The sequence below is a fragment of the Pseudopipra pipra genome, chromosome 5, assembly GCF_036250125.1.
Source record: "Pseudopipra pipra isolate bDixPip1 chromosome 5, bDixPip1.hap1, whole genome shotgun sequence".
Lineage (NCBI taxonomy): Eukaryota > Metazoa > Chordata > Aves > Passeriformes > Pipridae > Pseudopipra > Pseudopipra pipra.
The window spans coordinates 70093716-70114663 of NC_087553.1; the positions used below are offsets into that span (position 1 = coordinate 70093716).

The 20948-nt window shown below is 41.4% G+C and overlaps 1 protein-coding gene and 1 long non-coding RNA gene across 15 annotated transcripts in view; both read right to left on the reverse strand.

Annotated features, from left to right (window-relative positions):
• The window catches only part of LOC135415034 (uncharacterized), a 621260-nt gene that overhangs the window by 415113 nt on the left and 185199 nt on the right, over positions 1–20948 (reverse strand). The gene's annotated exons all lie outside the window — the stretch shown is intronic.
• CELF2 (CUGBP Elav-like family member 2) overlaps positions 1–20948 on the reverse strand; it is a 558920-nt gene that overhangs the window by 240570 nt on the left and 297402 nt on the right. For 3 of the 14 annotated variants that reach the window (XM_064656522.1, XM_064656519.1, XM_064656518.1), the window contains exon 1: positions 18988–19209. The exons of 3 other annotated variants lie outside the window; for them this stretch is intronic. In XM_064656522.1, coding sequence (XP_064512592.1) covers positions 18988–19094 — 107 coding nt within the window. In that variant the 5' untranslated portion in view covers positions 19095–19209. Of the gene's footprint in view, positions 1–4832; positions 5093–16626; positions 16646–18987; positions 19222–20948 lie in introns of those variants that run through there. 8 more of the 14 variants (XM_064656520.1, XM_064656524.1, XM_064656533.1 and 5 more) reach the window with 8 other exon arrangements.

The following is a 20948-nucleotide window of genomic DNA, read 5'->3' on the forward strand; positions in this document are numbered from 1 at the left end:
TCATATGCTTAAATTATAAAATAGTGATTTCTCTCTAGAATGTTGTCTTGCCAAAGTGTATTCCTTGCATTCTGGGAGCTTTTAAAAATTAAAAGATTTCGTACACCTTTACCCTATATTGGTTTGGTCAAATATTTTTATATTAATCTATGAATTAATTATGAAATTTGAATCGTCCAAATGCTCATAAGATATCAAACATCCTAAAATGCCAATGAAATATTTAGAGTTATCAAAGTTTTTAAAGCAATCATAACTGATGATTAATTTGGATGATGAATACATGTGGGGGAGGCTTAAAAACTTGTGAGATCATATCATAGGAAGTGAAAGATATATTTAAATATTGATGTGCTGAGAGTTATCATAGGTTAACTACTGAATGAGGTTCTAGAAAAGATGATGGGGAGAAGGACACCATGAGATTGTAATTATTTAATAGACATCCAAAGATTTATTTTCTTTTCTGAAGCTCTTTGGCGACAGTCAAGAATTTTCTTCTTCTTTTGCTTTGCTTTTCCTCTGTAGTGGCCCAAGGAATCTGTCATGCATGTAACTTAAGTAACAAGTCATAATACTTAAAGTAAAGCAATTACTGAATCAGAGTTAGGATAAAATGCCAGTATAAGGACAAGACTATAGACTTAGAAAATAGCTGATACCCAACTACCCATTTTCAGTTAGCAAATCGTGGTTTGATGTTCTAGGTATAAAAAAGACCAGACATTTGAAAAATTATTTTTGCGAGTAAGTTGAGTTTCCCTGCAGTGCAGTTTAAAAAAATAAATTTCTTTTCTCCAATTTATGCTAAAAAAAGTCCTGGTTTGCAGGTTCAGTGCAGAAAGGGAAGTTCTGGATTTTAAAGCGCAAGAATGCCCTGTGAGTGATGACATTCATTATTTACTAAACAATAAATACAAACAAACAAAAAGTATAAAAAAATTGATCTTCACTGGCTTTTTAATCAGCATAGTGCATGTATATCTGATTTTGACTCATCTTGGATTAAAAGAGGGAGGAATTCAAAGGCTAAATACTTTTACGCATAATTGCCACGCAACCCATGCAGTTGAATGCGCACTGTTTAAGCATAATATACTTTATTGGCATTACACTCAGCTACCAAAAATTAAAGTCAAATTTGAGTTTGTTTCAGTAGTAACAAACAGTGTTACTCATGTATATATTAAAGCTAAGCCCAGGCACTGGAATGTGTAACCTGGGATGGAAAAATCTTCAGTGGTATTGCAGAAATCAACATGGAGGGTTACAATGGTGAGTATTTAATCCTCAAAGCAACCACTTTACAATCATTCAGTTGGCATGTACATGTAAGCCAGTGAAATTACTGAGCAAATTACATTGAACTCAGATTTTATAACCTCACTTGCTATTAACCCTCTCCTGCCCTGTCCAAATATACACACACACAGTTCACCTATATATTTCACCTCCATACCCCTGTGTATTTTCTTAAGAATTGCTTCTTCCCCGCAGTGAGCACACAGAGACTATGCATAACAGCAGTCAAACAATTCCTGATCCTTCCTAGAGCACTAAACAAGCAGTCTCTTAGCAAGCATTTACTATGGTTAGAGCATCCAAATTGCCATCTGCCCTCAAGAACAGGAATTCATGCATCTTTATGCTTCATATCCTAGAGTATCTATTTTCCAATGCCATGTCATTAATTAACTTTTACTAGTACATTGCCATTCAGTTACTAACCAGGTACACTGATGCCATGCATACAGTTTAATTATACACAGTCATGCTCAACGTATCTGATGTTCTATTTTACTTCCATTTAGCTAGATAATAGCAGCAGCAAAATTTGAAAGGAAGCAACATTTAAGAGCGATTAACATTCTCACAGAGGTAGGAGCATTTTAACTTTGCAATTATCAAGCTGGCAGTTAACTTTCACTATAGGTATGCACTGAAAGTTACTCCTTCAAAATTCCCCTTCTCTGTTACTTGTTGAAAGAATGGATGATTCTGAAAAGAATTCCCTGTATAAGAACTTTTAGATGTGTAAAGAATGGGAAGTGCAAGTGATATTGTACAGTACTGATTTCCCAAAACATCTGATATGCCACCGGCACATTAAAAAAAAAACCCACAAACAAATCTAGTTTTGCCAATTTCTGCTATGAAACAGAAGTGTCATACATATATTTTGCTAACTGCCTCGCTCTGAAATAGGAAATTCCTTTCTGCTGCAGACTGAACAGAGTTACACTCAATGGCTGGAGCAGATGGCGAGGTTAAAAGTTTTGTGCAGCGTTGTAACTTGGAGCGTGCTCTCGGATGCTCTGTGCCACCCCGCTGAACACTGCCGGCAGCTCCCTGCACGCCCGGGGTGGGCCAGATAAAGGGGAAGGTGCATCGTGCCCCTGACCCCTTATGCGTAATCAAACCGCATTCTCGTCAGCACTGATTAGCCCAGAGAGTTGGGGACTTGCAAATAAATGCATGTCACCACTTGGCTGGGAAGGACGAAATAAAGATGGTTTTAAACAGTGAGTGACAGAGTTTTAGAAAGGCAGTGTGGCAAAGCTCCCCCACACAGCATTTAGTTTCAGGACTATTTTTGTTAGAAATAGAAGCTCCTTGAGTTAATGGCAATTTAGCCTCAATATTAATTTGCATGCATGACACATGATCCCTTGAAATCATACCATCTTCACAATCACTTAGATCAGCAGCAAAGCAAAGCTTGCTTAATACAAGGAAGCACATCACAACACGACCACTGATGATGCAGGAGGTAAAGGTTTTTTTTCTTCAAGAGATTACTAAGACCCCCCTGCCCCCCCAAATACATGAGGAACCAGCACCAAAAACTACAAGGATGTGTGTATTTAACAACTCCATTATCAAATTTCTGTATTTTGAGGTCCACTTAGAGGCTGATATTTCTCTAGAGGTTTTCTTTTTCCTTTGGACACACATTAAGATCTGTGTCTAATGAACACGGACTGTGTTCCAAGCTGTGTTAAAATATATTATGGATGCTTCCCTGAGAAAAGGAGCATGAAGAGGGCAATTCAGAGGCAAGAGTTTGACATGGTACTCCCCCCTCGAGGGGCAAGTTGGAGATAAAGTTATATAAGACTAAGTGACAACGGGGCATCATCAGCTACAGTTACTGGTGCCTTTGAGCTAGGAGATGTTTGTTAGCAGGATCTTTTCTGACTGCCTGGAAGGACAGCAGGTAGAAAGTGTAATCAAAGCTGAGATGATGAAAACAAGGGAAAGCTTGACTGTGGCAGGTCCCTACAGAGGGCTGCAAAGCAAGAGATAGGAATGTTCAGCTTCTACTTTGTTCCCCAACAGTCAAACCTATGCAATTTTTCTGCAAAAGGGGAGAACTGGCAGCACTTTTACCAAAATTGACTGACAGCAATAAAAACAGGAATCTTATCATGGGAAAACAAAACACAGCATAGAACTCTTTAGAATTTAAGACTACAAAATTAAGACAAGCAGCACCATTTACATTTACATCCTCCTCTGTCCTTCAAGGACTGTAAAAATAGTGTAAGTCACCCACACTAAGTATCTTCTCCCCTTGACTCTTGCCCCTCTCCCACACACTTCCTAAATCTCAGCTGCCTGAACAACTGGCCACTACCGAACATCACGCAAAACACTGCTGGTACAAGAGAAAGCACTCCACCTTAGAAGAAAGTTTGGTTGCCAGTAAAATAGGTAATAAAAGTCTGAATAGTCTTAGATGGGGGCACAGTGTTGCAACCTGATTTGTGCAAATCACAGGTGACACTCTCTGCTGCACACACGGGTTTATTTACACTTGTAACTTAAGCGCTGCCTCAACCAGAACAGCTCCAGTGCAGAGTCAATGCCAAACCCTCTCGCTTCATTTTAATGTAACTCAAACCACATTTGTCATCCTGATAAAAGAACAGAAAGCAACAAAATAAAAGATATTTTCGATACTGTAAAAAGGCAGCACAGTCTTCAGACTCCATATCTTTCAGCAAGTGACTACTTCCTAGTTTCTGGCTTTTATTTTTTCATATAAGGCTTAGGTTACCTGAAAATACCTGTCAACTGGTAATGCCCAGGAGAATGATAATAGAAACTTTCAGATCAAGATTAATGGAGCAGAGCCGGGCTAGGGGAATACTTCTCCTTCTGAAATTCCAGCATTCAGAGCCTTCCAATACATCTCATCCCCACTTTAACTGCACACGTAAAGCAATCATCCTCACCCTAATTAACACTAGCCGTACCAGGGCAGCTGTTGGGGACAGTATTGGAGAAAAAAAAAAAAAAAAAATAGCCAAATCCTTGCTATCTGCCTGATCTCACTCCCAATAGGTGCTTAGTATTTCATCTGAATTTGAAAACTGATGAAGCTTTCGCAGGGGGATTTTTATTCTGCCGAGAAGGAGAGAGGAGACATGGGTGGGTCCGGGCTGGGTGCAGGGGACAGGTGCCTGTGGACGGACCCGCTGGGCACGGAGGGGAGAGCGCTCAGCTACGCGCGACCGATGCGCGTTTCTTCCTCCACGTTGCATCAGCAGCAGCAGCAGCCGATAAACCCCCGCGCTCGCCCCGCGCCCGCCTGCACCGACCTGCCGGGACACTGAGCACCCTGGGAGGGGGGGACACACAGCATGGAGACCACCAAGTGACTTGGGAAAGGGGGGCTGGGGGCACGACCCCCCGCTTCCCCTCCCGCGGAAGGGCGGGCGGCGCGGGGGGGACGCGGCCGGAGCCCCGCGGTGGGGGCTCGGAGCCGGGCGGTACCCGGAGCCGGGGCGGGGTGGGGGGGACCGGCGGCAGCCCCCGCTGCCACTTACATTCTGTCAGAGACCAGCAAGCGGCCGTCGACCATCATCTCCGGAAGGAAATCCAGCTTGAACGAAGAAGTCATGCTGGGCTCCGGGGGCGCCGCGGCGGTCGGCGGGAGGATGCGGCGGGGCGCGGCGGATCCCACAACTGCGCCGGGCGGCGGAGCGGCAGGCACAGGTGCGGAGGCCTCCCCGCGGCAGCCGCCAGCCCCGGCAGTTGTCACATTTCTCTCCCCCTCTCGGTTTTTTCCGCCAATCCCCTCCGAAATCGACTGCTGAGGCAACTGTCGGTGGAGCGCCAGGTGCTGAGCGGGGAGGCGGAGCCATCTCCCCGCTGCGGCTCCCCGTTAACCCCTGCGCCCCCGCCGCCCCGGGAGAGGCCTATTGCCGCCGCCGGGCCGGGGGATGCCCGCCCGGGGCTCCGGGGCACCGCCTGACCCGGCCCCGGGGGCGGCGAGACACGCCCGGCGCCTCCGCGGCGCTGCGCGGCCCCGCGCTCCCAGCGGGGAGCTGAGCCCCGCACCGGCGGAGAACCCCCCGCTGACACTGCTGGGAGCACACGCGAGTGGTTAGCACGGGCACAGCTCTTCCCAGTACGGTGGGAGCCAAACTGGGAGCACTGGGATGGTTTGGGCAGGTTCTGAGTGCGGGTTCTCTCCGCTCAAAACTCCTGCCATGCAGACCTTGGCATCCTTTAAATGCTTAAGAGTGCTGTTACTGGCTGGTAGTAACTCTGTCCCCACTGATCAGAAGCAGGGATTTAAATAAGTAACGACAGCAAATCCTTTCTCAAGTCTGTAGCTTCCCAAAAACCCGTTCCCAACCCGCTGCTCTCCCGAGCTGGCCGCACACAGAAGTGTCACAAAGTCGAACACAAAATTCCTCACATACAAGTAGCTGGAGCCACCCCCCCGCCCCCTGAAAATCTGTATAAATTTTCCTTTCCATCTCCAAAACCTACTTCCCTCAATACAAAGCCGCTCCAGGCAAAAGAATATTAACATATTTACAAAGATTACTGGATGATCTGAGCAGTCTAGACAGACAGAACGTTCCTCTTCATTGTGTGTGCTTCTCCATCTGAATCTCTCTCCAGGTTTTATAATTTGATTTGTTCTGGGTAATCAACACTTGCAAAAAGTAACAAATGCAAATTAAAACCAACTACGCTTAAACTTTTCAAAGAGTATTATCATATAAAAATTAAAGTGACTCATAAATAAATATGCTATCAGGCCAAGTTTTTTTAAATTTTGACCAACGTTGATTTTATAATAAAAAATACAGACCAGGCAAATTTTCAGGGTCCAGTTTATTGCACTAAGAGACTTTTCCATTTTAAATAGTTAAAAGGATGAAAAACCCCTCAGGCTGCTAAAATTTTTGCCTACTTTGCAAGTCTAAAGAAAGAAAAGGTTCACTTGGCCCTCAGCGTAATCCCCGTAGGACAGCTGCAATCCTGAACAGTTATCTATAGTGTTATTAATCTGCTCTGTTCTATACGTTCACATACTGTCCTCATCACCATGGCACCTAAACATCCACGTAGAAAGGCACAAAGCAAAGCTATGGCTCCGCTTTACTAAATTCATGGTGATTCCTTTACGCCACCCCATCCATCACAGCGTAGGACTATACAGCGGATAAAAAAATTAAGTGCAAAGTCCAAATGAAAGGAGAAACCAGCACAACTTTCTCCAGCTGGATGTAGCCACCTGGGTTTTGATCTGAGGCCTCCATGGTGGTTAATCCGGCCCAGAGCAGAGTTGGATTAACTTTCAATTTCAAAATCTTGCCACTGCAGAAGGGACAGGTTTTAGCTCAGAAGAAATACAGGCAGCTCAGTGAGGATGAAGATATTCTTTTAAGTAAGAAGTCTCCACCCCCACTTCGCCCTGTGAGGCTGGATCTGTAGCCCTTCATCATCAGTTTTTTTGGTACGTGCTAAATCTAAGGGAGTTCAGTCTCACCAGCCTGTCGCTTTTAAGGACCACAGTCCCACTGCTGCTGACTGAAAAGTAAATCCACGCTTCGCACAGGATGCAAAGAGGGAGGAGGAGAGAATCACAAATAATTTTGCTTAAAATCTGCATATGGAATAGAGAGATCTTTATAAATTTGCCCCATTTTGCAAGGTGTAAGTGCTTAAAAATGCTTCATTAAAACGTATGTTCTTTTGAAATATTTATTTTCCTTTTAATTACATGTGAATTAGCTGGAAGAAGCTGTAGGGAAGCCCTCTTACTGACTTAAGCCTTCTCAGCAGTTTGTTAAATTCTAGCCTCAAATCCCTTGAGGGAATAGTGGATTCAAAGCAGCTTTTAATCATACTATAAGGAGGGTGAAGTAGTATGTAAGTAGGTCATAGAGAAAGCATTACAAGTGCATAGGTTATTGCTTTATTTAACAACTACAGTGTAACACACTTTTCAAAGCACATTTACTTTTGCCATTTAAAAGTTAGAAGCAGGAACAGGGTCAAATGCAAAAAGAAGCCCTCTCCATAAAAGATACTGAGATACGACTCAAGGAGAGCTTAGAGGGGAAAAACTGCATTCGAATAATTTGGTTCTCAGACATAAATTATGTAGTGGCTACGTATGAATTAACTCTCGATCGTAGAGGGTAAGTGATGAGAAACAAAAAACCCTGAATGTTTCACACACTGTTACAGGCTCATCTCTGTTATTTGTAACGTTAATGCCAGATTCCTGAGCAGCACATGTGCGCAAAATAGGAACTTTTAATTAAAAATTAAGGAAAAAATGGAAACTCTGCTCTGTTGCTACAGTACAGAGGGAAAAGAGGATGGAGAGTGGCAAGTGAAGCTGCATTAATTTTCACAGCATAAATCAGACAACGGCTCTAAACAGTGGCTTAGAGGAGCTGCATTATTGCTGTGCTATTGCTGCCTGCTGATATTAAGTTTTTTCAACTGGTGGTGCATATGGCAGTTTTGAGGAGGGAACCTGGAATTTGGAATCATCAGTTCTCGGGTTTTAATCCTATTCCAGCCACAAATGCTGCCTCCTATCCATCCTCCCCTCATTTCAGAGGCCCAGACCCTGCTTGCCCCTGCAGCCACCTCATTTACTCTTTGTGCCTTGGTTTCTACATAAGTCTAAGTGGGGCAGATGAAGCAATTCCACCTCACCTTTGCAGATTAGTCACCGTTCAAGCAGCTTTTCAAACACAGAGCTACATGCAATTTTTCCAAACAGCTCAACCTTTGAAAACCAAACACCTCTTCACAGAAAAAAAAACAAAAGAAAACTAAAAACCACACAAAAAGTTCGTCTGCAGAAGGCCAGGATTGAGCGGTGAGTTGCTGTCGCACGTATGAGCTCACTGTGACATCACTGGCCCGTGGCTTCATTCAGCAAGTGACAAAGAGAGCAGACGCCTCCTTCCCTTCCAGATCCCAGAGCCAAATTCACTGTGGAGCTCACATCACATCCCCTCTCCAGACCCCCTCCTCACCCTATCTGTAAATGCCATTTTTCTAATCAACTTGCCTCCCAGTATTGGGCCAAGGAAATGCTACTGTTGGAATCACTTCAAGGGAAAGTTTCCGAATGACTTCACTCTCTCCCAAGCCTGCAAGGCAGTATGAAGAGAGTTCAAATCCTCTGCTTTATTCCCCCCTAAGCCAATGAACATGCTCGGGATTCAGGTTATCTCTGGCATCAAAGCAAGTTTCTAACAGAGGAAGCAGAAGCAGAGCTCAGTGTCGGCGGTGTAAATTTGGAGCTGGCTCAAATGATTCAGTGGAATCATTCAGGATCTTCCACTAATGCGAGGGGGAAAAGGAATCTGGTCCAGCTAGTGTTAGTGAATGCAAATGAGGTGTTTGCTGTCTTTCACAAAGAAGTAACCTTCCAGGAAAACCACGAGCCTGGAAGTAGTAACATGACTAAGAGCAGACAATGCAGCATTTTGGTTTGTGCAGTGGGATGTGAGCCTACCTGCCTATAAGGGAGGAAGCCCATCAGCTTAACTTTTAGTAGCAGACTTTTGGAGGGGAAAGAAAGGGTGGGGGGAGAGGGAAGGAGCACGAAATAAAAAGCAAAGCAAAGCAAAACACAGGAACACAAGTTACACAAAGCATTTGGACAGAGCTAAAGAATGGAGTAAAAGTCATTAACAATTAAAGCAAAAAGTAGTGCATTTCTTTGGGTGGCAAAAAGTGGTCCCAATTCTGCACCATTTTACCATTTGTGTAGATTTTGATTACTTGTAGCAAAACCGTCTTTGTAAGTTAGGTCTGACATTGGAATACATTTTTGCTTATAAAGCCTTAACCTTTCAGTGAGGATTTTTTATTTACAAAGCCAAACACACAGTAGTCTTCCCTTCATCTTATTTTAAGAAATAAAATAGCCTGCATATATCTGAAACCCTTTTAAAAAGAAAATTAAAATATTGGCTAAAGTTGATCAATGGATTTTAAGTATTGAAATCTTAGCTGCTTGTTACGCCCCCTCTGCTTCTGTAGGCTACTGTAACTAATCAGTCATTTTCAGAAATAAACGTCATTTAAAATTAGCCCTGTGAAAAGCTACCTCAAATTAAGCATTTCTAGAGCTTTCACTTGAAGCACACTGATATTATGTAAACTTGGTTGCTATAGTAAAACTTCCCACTCACTTCTTTTTTTTTTTCCCTTCCTATTTTATACCACTGATGAGGTGATTTCATCCCACTGTGGGTATAAGGCCTTTGTTCCATTTTGTGGGTAATAACTCTATCTTTCCGAAAACGATTAGGCAACATTTTATGGCACAAGGCAGACACTACATGGGGTGGAGGGGTTTTAAGAAAGACCTTTAATTTGGAGGAACACCCTACTTTGTTAACAGCATGAAGATACTTGGGATAGTCAATCATCACCCTCAGGTCCAATCCTGCACTGTGCTAGTGCTGAGCAGAAGCTGCCCAGTACTGTTTGCTCCAGTTGGGCTGTTCATGACCTCAGCACTATATTTAGAGAATACTTAAGTAAAGTAGTAACAAGCAAATCTTTGGGGGACCAAGTCCTAACGTCCTGTTATTTATTTACAGTCCTATTGAAGAGCATCACTATTGATCTATAGGTGTTACCTTTGTGTTAGTGTCTTGAGCATATTGACACAAGACCAAGACTTTTGTCAGCCCAGTCTTATCTCCACTTGGCAACAGACATTGACTGTGGGGTTTTTTTGGTTTTCCTTTTTTCTTTTTTTTTTTTTTCTATGAACTACCTTATCTTCTCACCTGCTGACTGATTCTATCTACAACCACTACCCAAGAAGGAGAGAAACTGGGGTGCTGCAAGCAGTGGGTAGACCTGATTTCCTACTAGACAAACCACTTTCTAAACTTTCCTAGAAGAGGGAACTGAATATTCTTGGGTTTGGCTATTATATTATCTTCATGTGAAAACATATTATCTTGTATAACTTAGGATAGGAGGAATCACACATCTATTGCTCTTGGCTGTGTTGCTCCATACTCACAATATGCAAAAACCGCACTCAGGCCTTCACAGAGCAGGGGAAAAAGACAACTAACAAAAAAACTTCCTCCCTGCCATCCAGACCCACAGGAAGAACTACTAAGAGACACAAAAACCTCTCTCATTTTGTATAAATTTGAGTTATCTGGAGATTTTTGCCCACCTGAAGAGGCTGGTTATGGGGAGAGATGCAGGATCAGGGAAGTGGATGGTGAGAACGGGCTGAACACAGCAAAAGCCTGGATCAGGATGTGAGGCTGGAGGCAGCTCCAACTCCAAAAGCCACAGGCAAAGGTAAGTGTGAATTTCTAATGTGGCATCAGCAAAGAAAGAAGGTGGGTGAGCGACATCAAAAGAGACAAGAAGGCAAAACCAGGCTTATTTTTAAAAACAAAATGTAAAGACATCTGAGGGATTTATTACAATATCTGAATTAATCTACTGCACTCAACTCCAAACAGCAGGATCCTTATGAGCTTAACCTCCATCCTCCCTTCTCATTCACTTCTACCACTTTCTTTTCCATTGCAAATGACTGGATTTCACCTTAAATTCAAATTGCAACATCTTTAAGGTAGGACATTTCGCAGGTCTTTTTTTTTTTTTTTTTGGTGAAGTGCCTAGCATACATATCAATCCTCAAAAATAACTATTACCCTGAAAATATGTAAAGTAACTACCTTTGTTTGACATCATTATTTCCAACAGACAGAATCTCCATTAAAGATCAGTCATGAAGGACATAAAGAAAAGGCTCCTGCAGTACCTGAAAAGTATTTAGATGTGCAGAAAACTACACCATGCCTGGTTATGGTGGTTTGGGTTGTTTTTCCCTAAATGAACAGTGTAAAAATTGCCACATAGGTCAGAGCAAAAGGTCCACCTACTCCATGTCCCTGCCTCTGATAATGGATGGAAAGAGAAAGAGCAGGAGTATGGCAAGTGCACCATGATCCTTCCCACTTTCCAGCAACCAGTGGCTGAGGGACTTCCTCGAGTCAATGACAGCATCTGAACCAAGGTGTTTAACAAGCTCGAAATCACTAATTCAGTTTTTCCCACAAATTCTCTGTCTGAAAGGAACATTGATGAAGTCACATGTTTATTACTCCCAGAGATGCCTGTTAAATCTACTGTTCTTAACAGTTCCAGAGATTTGGGGTTCAGTACAACAAACAGGAACATTGATTTTCTTTTCTGAACCAAAACATTTAACCCAACTTAGTGTTTAACATAAAATGTTTCACTTTGAAGGGTCACAATAATTCATCTGCAACTTTTAAAGAGAAACACACCCCCTTGATACAATAGCTTTGTACGGGAAAAATGCCGAAACCATGAGGTTCCTAGGGCAGGCATCTAGTTTGGCATCTTTTTGTGAGAAAAGCTCTTTGGGAAAAATTTTGGTCACTTTGGTTGCTATATTCGGGGTGGGGGTTAACTGAGTTAAATGTATGTTCATCAGCCGTGCACAGACAAATCTCCATATGATTCATTGGAGCAGCACTGCAGAACACCTGGTGTTGCCAATGCAGTTCTGTTAGTGTTTTGTTATTTTTAAAGGGGGTTATATAACTCTCTCATTAAAATTAAATGTGGGCTGAAATGATGCAGGCAAATTCTCAAGCTTCAGAGTGAGCTTCTTCCTTGCAGTTTAGCAGAAGATAGATCTTTTTTTAGGAAGAAGAGAAGGAAAATGAAACGAGGAGTTTGTACAGTTGAATTGAGAGTCTCTAAAAATTTAAGTTTTCTGATAATTCACTGTTCTGTTTTTAGAGATCCTCAGTTCTTCAGATGCTGACCTGCAGCTTCCAGGGACGGCAGGTGCAGGATTTGAACCTTAAATTCACTCCATAGCACAGCTATCCTATCATCCACAGGTATCTACATGTGCAAGGTTCAATTTTCAGATGATCTGCATTTGGGTGTCCTTACTTTTCACTCCTCTGTTGCAAGCTTCCCTATCCTCTGTCTGATTTTCTAGAAATGGTTTTTCCCTCCTCCAGCTCTCTGCTCTGTCTTACTCTGGGTGACAGACTGTTGTCTGGCATCCTCAAAGGCTGCTCTTGAAGATGACCTGCTGATTTGCTGCCATGGGAACTCCAGAGCGAGGACAGGGTTTACCCCTCGCACACCGAAGGGCACAAGCAACAGTTCCCTGTCCAACTCTTCTTGCTGCTAAAAATTTGCCCTCCTCTATTCCACAAGCCTTGCAGGGACACTGGAAGGCTGTGCTTGAAATAACAAGAGTGTTACAGCCTCTCCAGCGTCCAGCAGCAGCTGAATTATTTGGAGGAAGGTGAAGAAGTCTAATAGACTGTGTGAGCATGCAAATTGCTTTTCAAAACTATTGGAGAAAAAGCTTGGGCAGCAAAGCATGAGAATTGAGAAAAACCCTCTCTCATGTAATGGCAGAAAACATTATCTTCATATAAGTGCCATATTTAAAACTTCCCGAGCAATTTTATTGGTAACCTTATTCCTTTGAATCAGAGAGAGTTAACTTAAAAATAGGTTATTCTACCCGAATAAGGGACACAGGCTAACACATCAGCCACTGGGCATGCTACATGGAGAGACAAGCAAGTAATTCTCCATTCCCCACCCCCAAGCACAATTTTGGGTGTTTCAAATGAAATAGAAGGATCATTTTTACTTGGCTGCATTTTACAGGGCAGCTTGTGATCCACACTGTGTCAGCCTTGTCAGTGCCCTGGCAGGTTTACAGCCCCATGGTACTTTCCTACAAGCACCAGCTCATAACAGCCCTAATCCAGTAATGTGGGCTTAATGCATAATATAATTTCATGAACCACCTAGAAAGTGAGTGCAAATCTAGGAGTCGATGCTTTCCAGAAATGTCATTTTAGTCATTAGTTTAGAAATGCTGAAGATGGATCTGGCTGATATTAGTCCACGGAATGGTCACTGATCCCTACACTATCAGAGAAAATAAAGTTGTGCGTGAGAACAGCTGAAATCCTTTTCACATCCTGCTTGAGCTGATTACTAGTTATGCTATCTCAGTCTCAAGAACAGAATGAGAGGTGAGAAAATTAGAGCCCAGACAAAGATTTACACAAAATTTGGAAAAATTCCTGCCCTCTTCCATCCAATAAAGATAGTTAACCTTCAGTGCATCATTAACTTGCCAAGAACAGTATTAAAGCGACTTTAATTGACACATTTACTTCTGCTGCAGGGTGAAATAACATAGAAGCAAAACAAGACATAAAAAAAAAAAAAAAAGCTTTTTGCCACAGCAAGAATGTTAGAGGGGGGAAAAAAAAATCCCGTTTTTATTTCCTCTGTGAGGATGCCAGCAGTCTTGTTTCATAAACTCCAGTGATTCATCACCATCCCAGGCAGCCAATCATTCTGCAGGTCAAGTAGAAATGGGCTGTAGAGCCAGCAACTCCTGCTGCCCCGATAATGCATGTCATTCCAGGCATGGCGACATGCTTTCTCAACAGCTGCCATTTTCAGTTACCTTTTCTATGCCTGACACACAAGTAAATGTGTTGGAAGCAGTAAAACAGTCATAGGAAAGCAGTTGCAAAGATAAATAGCACCTACACGTGATAATCTCTAATGTCATTAGAAAGGAAAGAAGGATGTGTTTTGAAATAGAATTTCTCTCTTCTGAAAGCATCACTTGACTTAGGGGGGGTTGTGTGTGTGTGTGTGTGTGTGTGTGTGTGTGTGTGTGTGTGTGACTGAGAGGGGTTTTTTTGTAGGGTTTTTTTTCTTGAATAAACATCCAGACGTTCGTCTTCGTTATAACCTCAATAGATATAACTAAGGAAACAGGGAAAAAAACCAACCAAACAAAAAACAAACACAAACCTCAAATACTCAGCATTTAATATAAAATCTTCTTGGAATTCACTTTTGAGAAAGATTTTGTACTGCTAGATTTTGGTTGAATTCAGTAATGCTGACTTTAAGGAGCACAACCGCTCTAATTGAGGGAAAAGGAAAGGATTTTCTTCGGTTACTTCTTTTCAGTCTTTATTCCTTATCAACTAACTTAAATTTCATGAACTACTTCTTCAATAACTGTCCTCTGAATCATATGTAGTTGAGCACTGTTTTGCAGATGGAAACCGAGTGGGAGTTTTGAGGTCACAGGATTATAGAAATACACACCTTCAATGAAAAGTGTTTAAACTTATGAGCACTTGTGTATGCATGCACACAGATGTATATCTGTACATCAGAAAAAAGCATGTGTAATTTATGTACATATATCGTGTGCCTGCACACAAATGGAGGGGAAAAAATGAAATAACTGTTCCAAATAACAGTGCTGGAACCAGATTTCAAATGCATAAGATTATCCATATTAATTTATGGTAATCTACAAATGAATGCTGCAGAAACAGTACAGGTTATCCAAAATGGTACTTGCATTTATTGAGAAACTACCACAAAATATCTTTATAACAGACTTAGTTGCATCTTCTAATACCCCCTGAATTAATAAAATGCAAAATACAAAGTACAAGCTATCTTTCCCCTTTGGAACAACTGGCTTTTGAAATGCCAAAGGAAAGCCAAGCATTTCTCTCCATACAAAGTCCTCTTAGACATCTTGCTTTCAGATTTCATCAACTTAGGTGTTTTCAGGGCTGTAAGCAGTGAACTTTCCATCAGCAGCATCTTCAGCTAATTAACCCTCCTGATTACAATAATTAGTATTGATTCACTCCTGAATGACTTCTTAAGTATTCAAGCACAATCTACACTTGCAGTAAAACTTCTAGATATGAATATTAATTGAACACTCGCCTTTGTTTTTCAGTCCCAAAGGTATAGTTTGCAATCTTATATAGAATCATGGAATCATAGAATGGTTTCGGTTGAAAGGGACCTTTAAAGGTCATCTAGTTCCAACTCCCCTGCAATGACCAGGGACAGCTTCAAGCAGATCAGGTTGCTCAGAGCCCTGCCCAGTTTGACTGTGAATGTTTCCAGGGATGGGGCATCAACCACCATGCAACCTGTTCCAGTGTTTCACTGTCCTCATTGGAAAAAATTTCTTCCTTATGTCTAGTCTGAATTGACCTTGTTTTAGTTTAAAGCCATGATCCCATGTCCTACTGCAACAGGCCCTGCTAAAAAAATCTTTCCTATAAGCCCCCTTTAGGTACTGAATGGCTGCTCTAACATCTCCCCAGGCTGAACAACCCCAGCTCTCAGCTTGTCTCCATAGAGGAGGTGTTCCAGACTAACCATTTTTGTGGCCCTGCTTTGGATCTGCTCCAATAGCTCCATGATTTTCCTTTATTGAGGACTTCAGACTTGGAAAAAGTACTCCAGGTGGAATGTCATGAGACTGTGGTAGAAGGAGAGAATTACCTCCCTTGACCTGCTGCCACCCTTCTCTTGATGCAGCCCAGAACACAATCAGCTTTCTGGGCTGGGGGTGCACATTGCCGGCTTGCGTCCAGCCTTTCAACCCCAAATCTTTCTCTGCAGGGCTGGTTTCAATCCCTTCATACATAAAGTTCATAACAGAAACACTTCAATCTCGTTCTCTTTTAACAAAGAAAATATTAACATGTTGGTGTTAGAGATTGTGATTCATGAATACGAAAAAAAATTAGACACACATACGCACACGCACACACACACACACACACACGCACATATAGAGAGACTCCAGACTAATAAATAAATAAAATTCACTTCCATTTCCTAGGGAAGCACAGAAAGCCAGGTCCCAGGTTAAGATCTATCTTACTCTTGCTCTAAGTAGGACTGAGAATGTTCTTTTTGACATTACACCTGGTCATTGCAAGAACAAATAACAACTCGTAGAGTCTGAATTACCTCTCTTAGCTCTGTTGTGGAAACAGATGTTGCCAAGTTTGACAACTGCAAGGCACCACATTGCTTTGTGAATGAGTGAGATTCAAAATAGGTAACACTAAGGACACCTCCGATGTTCAGGCATAAGATCTCTAAACCTATGCAGTCTCTCAAAAGCCAACACTTTCGTTAAACATGCTAAGAAATTACTTGTGTTACAGCTTTGCTTCACCCTCTTTGATGTCAATAATAGTTGCTGTGGCTCAAAAAGCAATATTTCAGTAAATATGCACAGACAGATTTTTTTTTTTTTGAGGAGAATTCACACAAACTAATTCAAAAATTAGTCTTTGATGTGAATGCAATGTCAGAAAATACCCTTGGAAAAGAACAAAGTAACTGGCAGTCCAAGACCAAAAAAATCATAGTATATGTATTTTATGCAACATTTTATCTGAAAACATAGAAACTACAGTAAGTTTGGTATGAACTCACCTGTGAGCAGAGCGCTTAGGAAACAGTGTTAGTATTGAATAGTCCTTAAAAGTGGTGGTTGGTTTTGCTGCCCAGGTGTCTGTTGGTGGCTGCTACAGAAGTGGCATTCACCCTGCTCTAGGCTGTCACTAAAGGGGCATTTCCACGTAACTGAGAGTGAGGGACTCACTGTATTGCCACTCACAAAGGGCAGTAGCTGCTAGAAAGCTCAGGCTGCTGGAACATGACATAATAAAAAAATAACTTTATAAAAACATGCCCCCTCTCCTCCAGTTCTGGCAGAGCAGAGCAGTTGTGAACGAGTTAATGTTTGTCTTGAAAGAAGTTCTTCCAAGGAAGTGAATTATAGCATGGTCCCATTATATTAAACACCATCCTTGCTTTCTTCGTGTTTATGCACAACACACAGCATGTAAAGTACTACCTGATAATACATAATCTCTACGCTTCTTGAGTATTTTATGTGATATTACCTTTTTTTCACATAAACTCTCTGCTATTGATTTACACCACCTCAACACACAAGCAAAGAAGATACAATGACAAAAAAAATACAAAACAGAATAGCAACTACTGAGAGTCTCCTCATAAAACATTTTTGTGTTGAAATACATGCTTTAGAGAGCTCTGACTGCTACCGATAAATCCTTACTGTCTTTTTGTTCTAATTAAGGGGTCCAAGAGACCCCTCAACCCATATAAATCATGCACTAGAATACAGTTCTAAAAAAAGCACAAAGCCTCTACTATTAATTGATTGAAGCAAAAAATAGAAACCACTAATATCTCTTTTCTCTCACAAAATGATTAAAGTTATTACTAAAAGCAATACATTTACTTAACATGTAAAGTATTTAAAGACTTTAAACAGTTTCAGAAACTCCCCAGACTGATGACAATACATTTTATTTAAGACACAAGCTGCTGCCCAAGTAGTAACTCAAAATTTTTCAAAAGCTTTGCAACAATTTCTTTTCACAATGCATAAGGTACACGAGTATTTTGCCAAATTTAAACCCAAAATTGCTAACTGTGTTAATACTAAACTATGGTTCTCTAAACAGAAAGATAATTTAAGGAATGTCATATGAATAATTTGTTTGATTTGGAGATGGGAATCATTCAGGTAAATTATTCTGCCTGACCTTAAAAATTCTAAAATATGCTAATAGCTGGATTATAAAAATGGAAAGTAGCATGGGCTCCCACTTTGAGATCTGATTTATCATTTTTATTGCATTTTCATTACCTAAACAGAATTAGAAACAGTATCTTCAAAACAGCAGTTAAAGTTGATACGATCGGGCATAAAATCAGGCAAGGGCACATTTGGCGAGTATGTGTTTGCCAGATTGACAGCAGTATTGTAAGCTTTCAGAATCAATAAGTTTTCTCACTACAGTTAAAGGAGAGGTTAGTAATAAATCTCCAACTTAATGCAATAGTCATAATTGTAAGACACAAGCCTCCCCCTCCCTGCACTATTAGCAGCAGATATCAAATGAAACAACCGGCACAAAACAGGCAACGCACTTCGTATTCTACCGTGTACACAAAAAGGTTGAGGGAAACGAAAAAGGGGATGAGAAAAGGAAAGAAAAAACCCCCAAAACAACCCAAACCACCCCACCGCCAGACATACATTAAGCTAGTTTGACAGCACCATTGTTCAGCTGTCCCATTGTCAGACCAAAAGATGTATTCAATACTACAATGTCTGCTAGCAAATAAACAAAAGACTACATTTTTCAAAGCGGGGTGCCAATTCCAGCATAATTCTGTGTGTATGTGCGTGTGTGCGTGTGTCTGCGTGTTGTGTGTCTCTGAAAAGAGTAGTCGATGCTGGCCCCCCGCTAAACCCGGGAGCATTATCAGAGAATAGATGTGTAATCCCACATATAGGAGTATTTAGATATTTTTAAAACATCTTCAAGTGGTATGGACTAGGTAGAGCATTAGTAACTATTTACATAGGCTAAGTGAAAATTAAAGTGGTATTTAGGGCACTAGCTCTAATATGGAGTCTCCCTGAGCTTTTTCCATGCTTATTCCATGCCCAGTGCATAATAATGAAGCAGGCAGAAATATTGCAAAGGAGGTGATAAAAGAAATACCAGCTCTCTTATAGAAAAAAAAAAAAAAAGATAAATATATTTATTTTTTTTCCCCTCCTTGCCCTCTCCGTACATTTGTCGTCATACATGAAACGTGCGGTTCGAACTAGTGGAAAATGCTACTTGCACCCAGCAATGCTTGTCTTTTCCTTTAAATAAGGGAAACTACTTAATACACAGCATGGTTATAGTTGCAGCGGGCCCAGGCAACTCGAAAGCACGCGTTAAAACAAAGGAGACAACATACCTTAAAAGCAGCTCCTCATTTCTCATAGTAACAGCGGATTTGGGACAGCGCATGCTTTCTGCACCGATATTCTCAACAAAAGCCAGTTCAGAAGTGCGCTCAAACATCAATGCCACAGTAGCTACTCACTAATGGCTACTCTTTCTCTCTTTCTCTCTCTAGTCAGACGCTGAGTGGTGGAGCAAAGGGGCCCCTGCAGATTCACTAAGCAGAAATAATCCTCTCTGACAAGTTATGTTGTCTGGGCATATTTTGCATTAATGCACTGTGCTGCCTATAGGGGTCTTGTTTGCGTTCACTCTAGCCTGGCTGGTGTTAGCTCTCTTAATTACCAGCCAAAAAAAAATTAGCAACATTACCCCCTCCATTAAAAAAAAAAAAATCTATATCTATTTCTATATATATAACTGAAAGAAAAGGGGATGAAATCTATGGGCAAATGAGGGAAATCTTTCCCCCTCTGGAAGGATGCATGCTCGATATGGATCTTTTGTTTGCCCTGCGAACTCGGTGAATACAGTGGCAAAGAGATACTGTGGCTTGTGAGGCTTGTGCACTTTAAGGGAATTGGGTTAGAGGCTCTTTCTGGGGCTCTGGAGTCGCAGCTGGAGCTCTTGCTCTCTCCCTCCTTCCCTTCCCTGTTCAAGGCTGAGTGGCTTTATGGGACCTGCCAGCTCACATCAGAGAGACTGGGGAGTATTAATGCAGGTACCTGGGGATCTTCTTCAAGTTTTCAGTTTCTCTTGACAATTTTAACCCCCTCAAAAGACAAGTTCAAAATCCCTCCAATTTTAACCCCTCCGAAACACAACTCGGTTACCAAGTAACTGAGTTTGCTTTAACCCAGACCCTTACTCTTGGCTTTCGCAGAGTTCTCGCAGATGGGAAAGGATGTTGCATTATTCAATGATTTACTCACTTCCTATGTATGAAAGGAACTATAGTGTAACACAGATTTCAGGGAAACAGCCTCTTTGGCCCTATTTGTGAGATCCACCATGTGATTTGTAGAAGCAGGTTGTGGTCTTCCCTGTTGCCAAGGTAGTCAAAGAGAGGTTTATTTTCATGTCTTGGTTTCAACTTCTGCAGTGTAAGTCCTTGAACCATGCAGCTACTTCTGAGGCAGGAGGATGGTTGGCTTTTTTTTATTTTTTTTTTATTTTTTTTAAATGTACATCGGATACTTGAGTAGGTGCTTATTTGGTAGACTGAAAAAGTCAACAAGCCATTGACGCTCTTTTCAGTCAAAGGCTTTTCTGCACCATTGTGGCAGTACAATGCACCTTAAAAATGATCGTAATTTCCTCTCAGGTCATGTTAACATAAGAAGGTACAAAACTCAATAAACACGAATTGTTCAAAATTGACAGATAGTCAAAAAGCCCAGTCAGGCTAAAAATCGATCTGGACCTCAAAATTTGAATTCAGATTCCATAGACTTCTGGCTATGTCTGGTTGGTCTGAATCTCTTTTCCTACATTATATATTACTGCCTCAAAATATATTGCCACAATGTCGTGATGCAGTGCTACTGCTGCTATTTCCATAACAGAAGTTGGCATTTAGAGGCTTAATCTTTTTGGTAAACTTGAGTCTGGGAATGAAAGCAAAGAGGAGAGCAATCACCAGTATAAATACACTGATAGCAAGATCTTGCCTTTCTGATGGCAGCTGTAAACTTCTATTAAGGTCATAAATTTTTTGCAACAGAAACGATCCTTTTGTTCTACACTTCTCATTGAGCACTGTGAGACCTCAGGATTAGTTTCAGTCACTCTGATATAGTATTTGTCAAGTGACCAAAAGACAAATTAAAAAACAAACCTGGGCATAGTCTACTTTTAATGATGTAGAGAGAAAGATGGTAGTTTAGGAAACATGGATATCATGAAGGACTGCAAGTCAAGAGAAGGCAGGTTTCAGTTTGCTTCCCTTTTCATGTGCAAAACATGACTGGGATT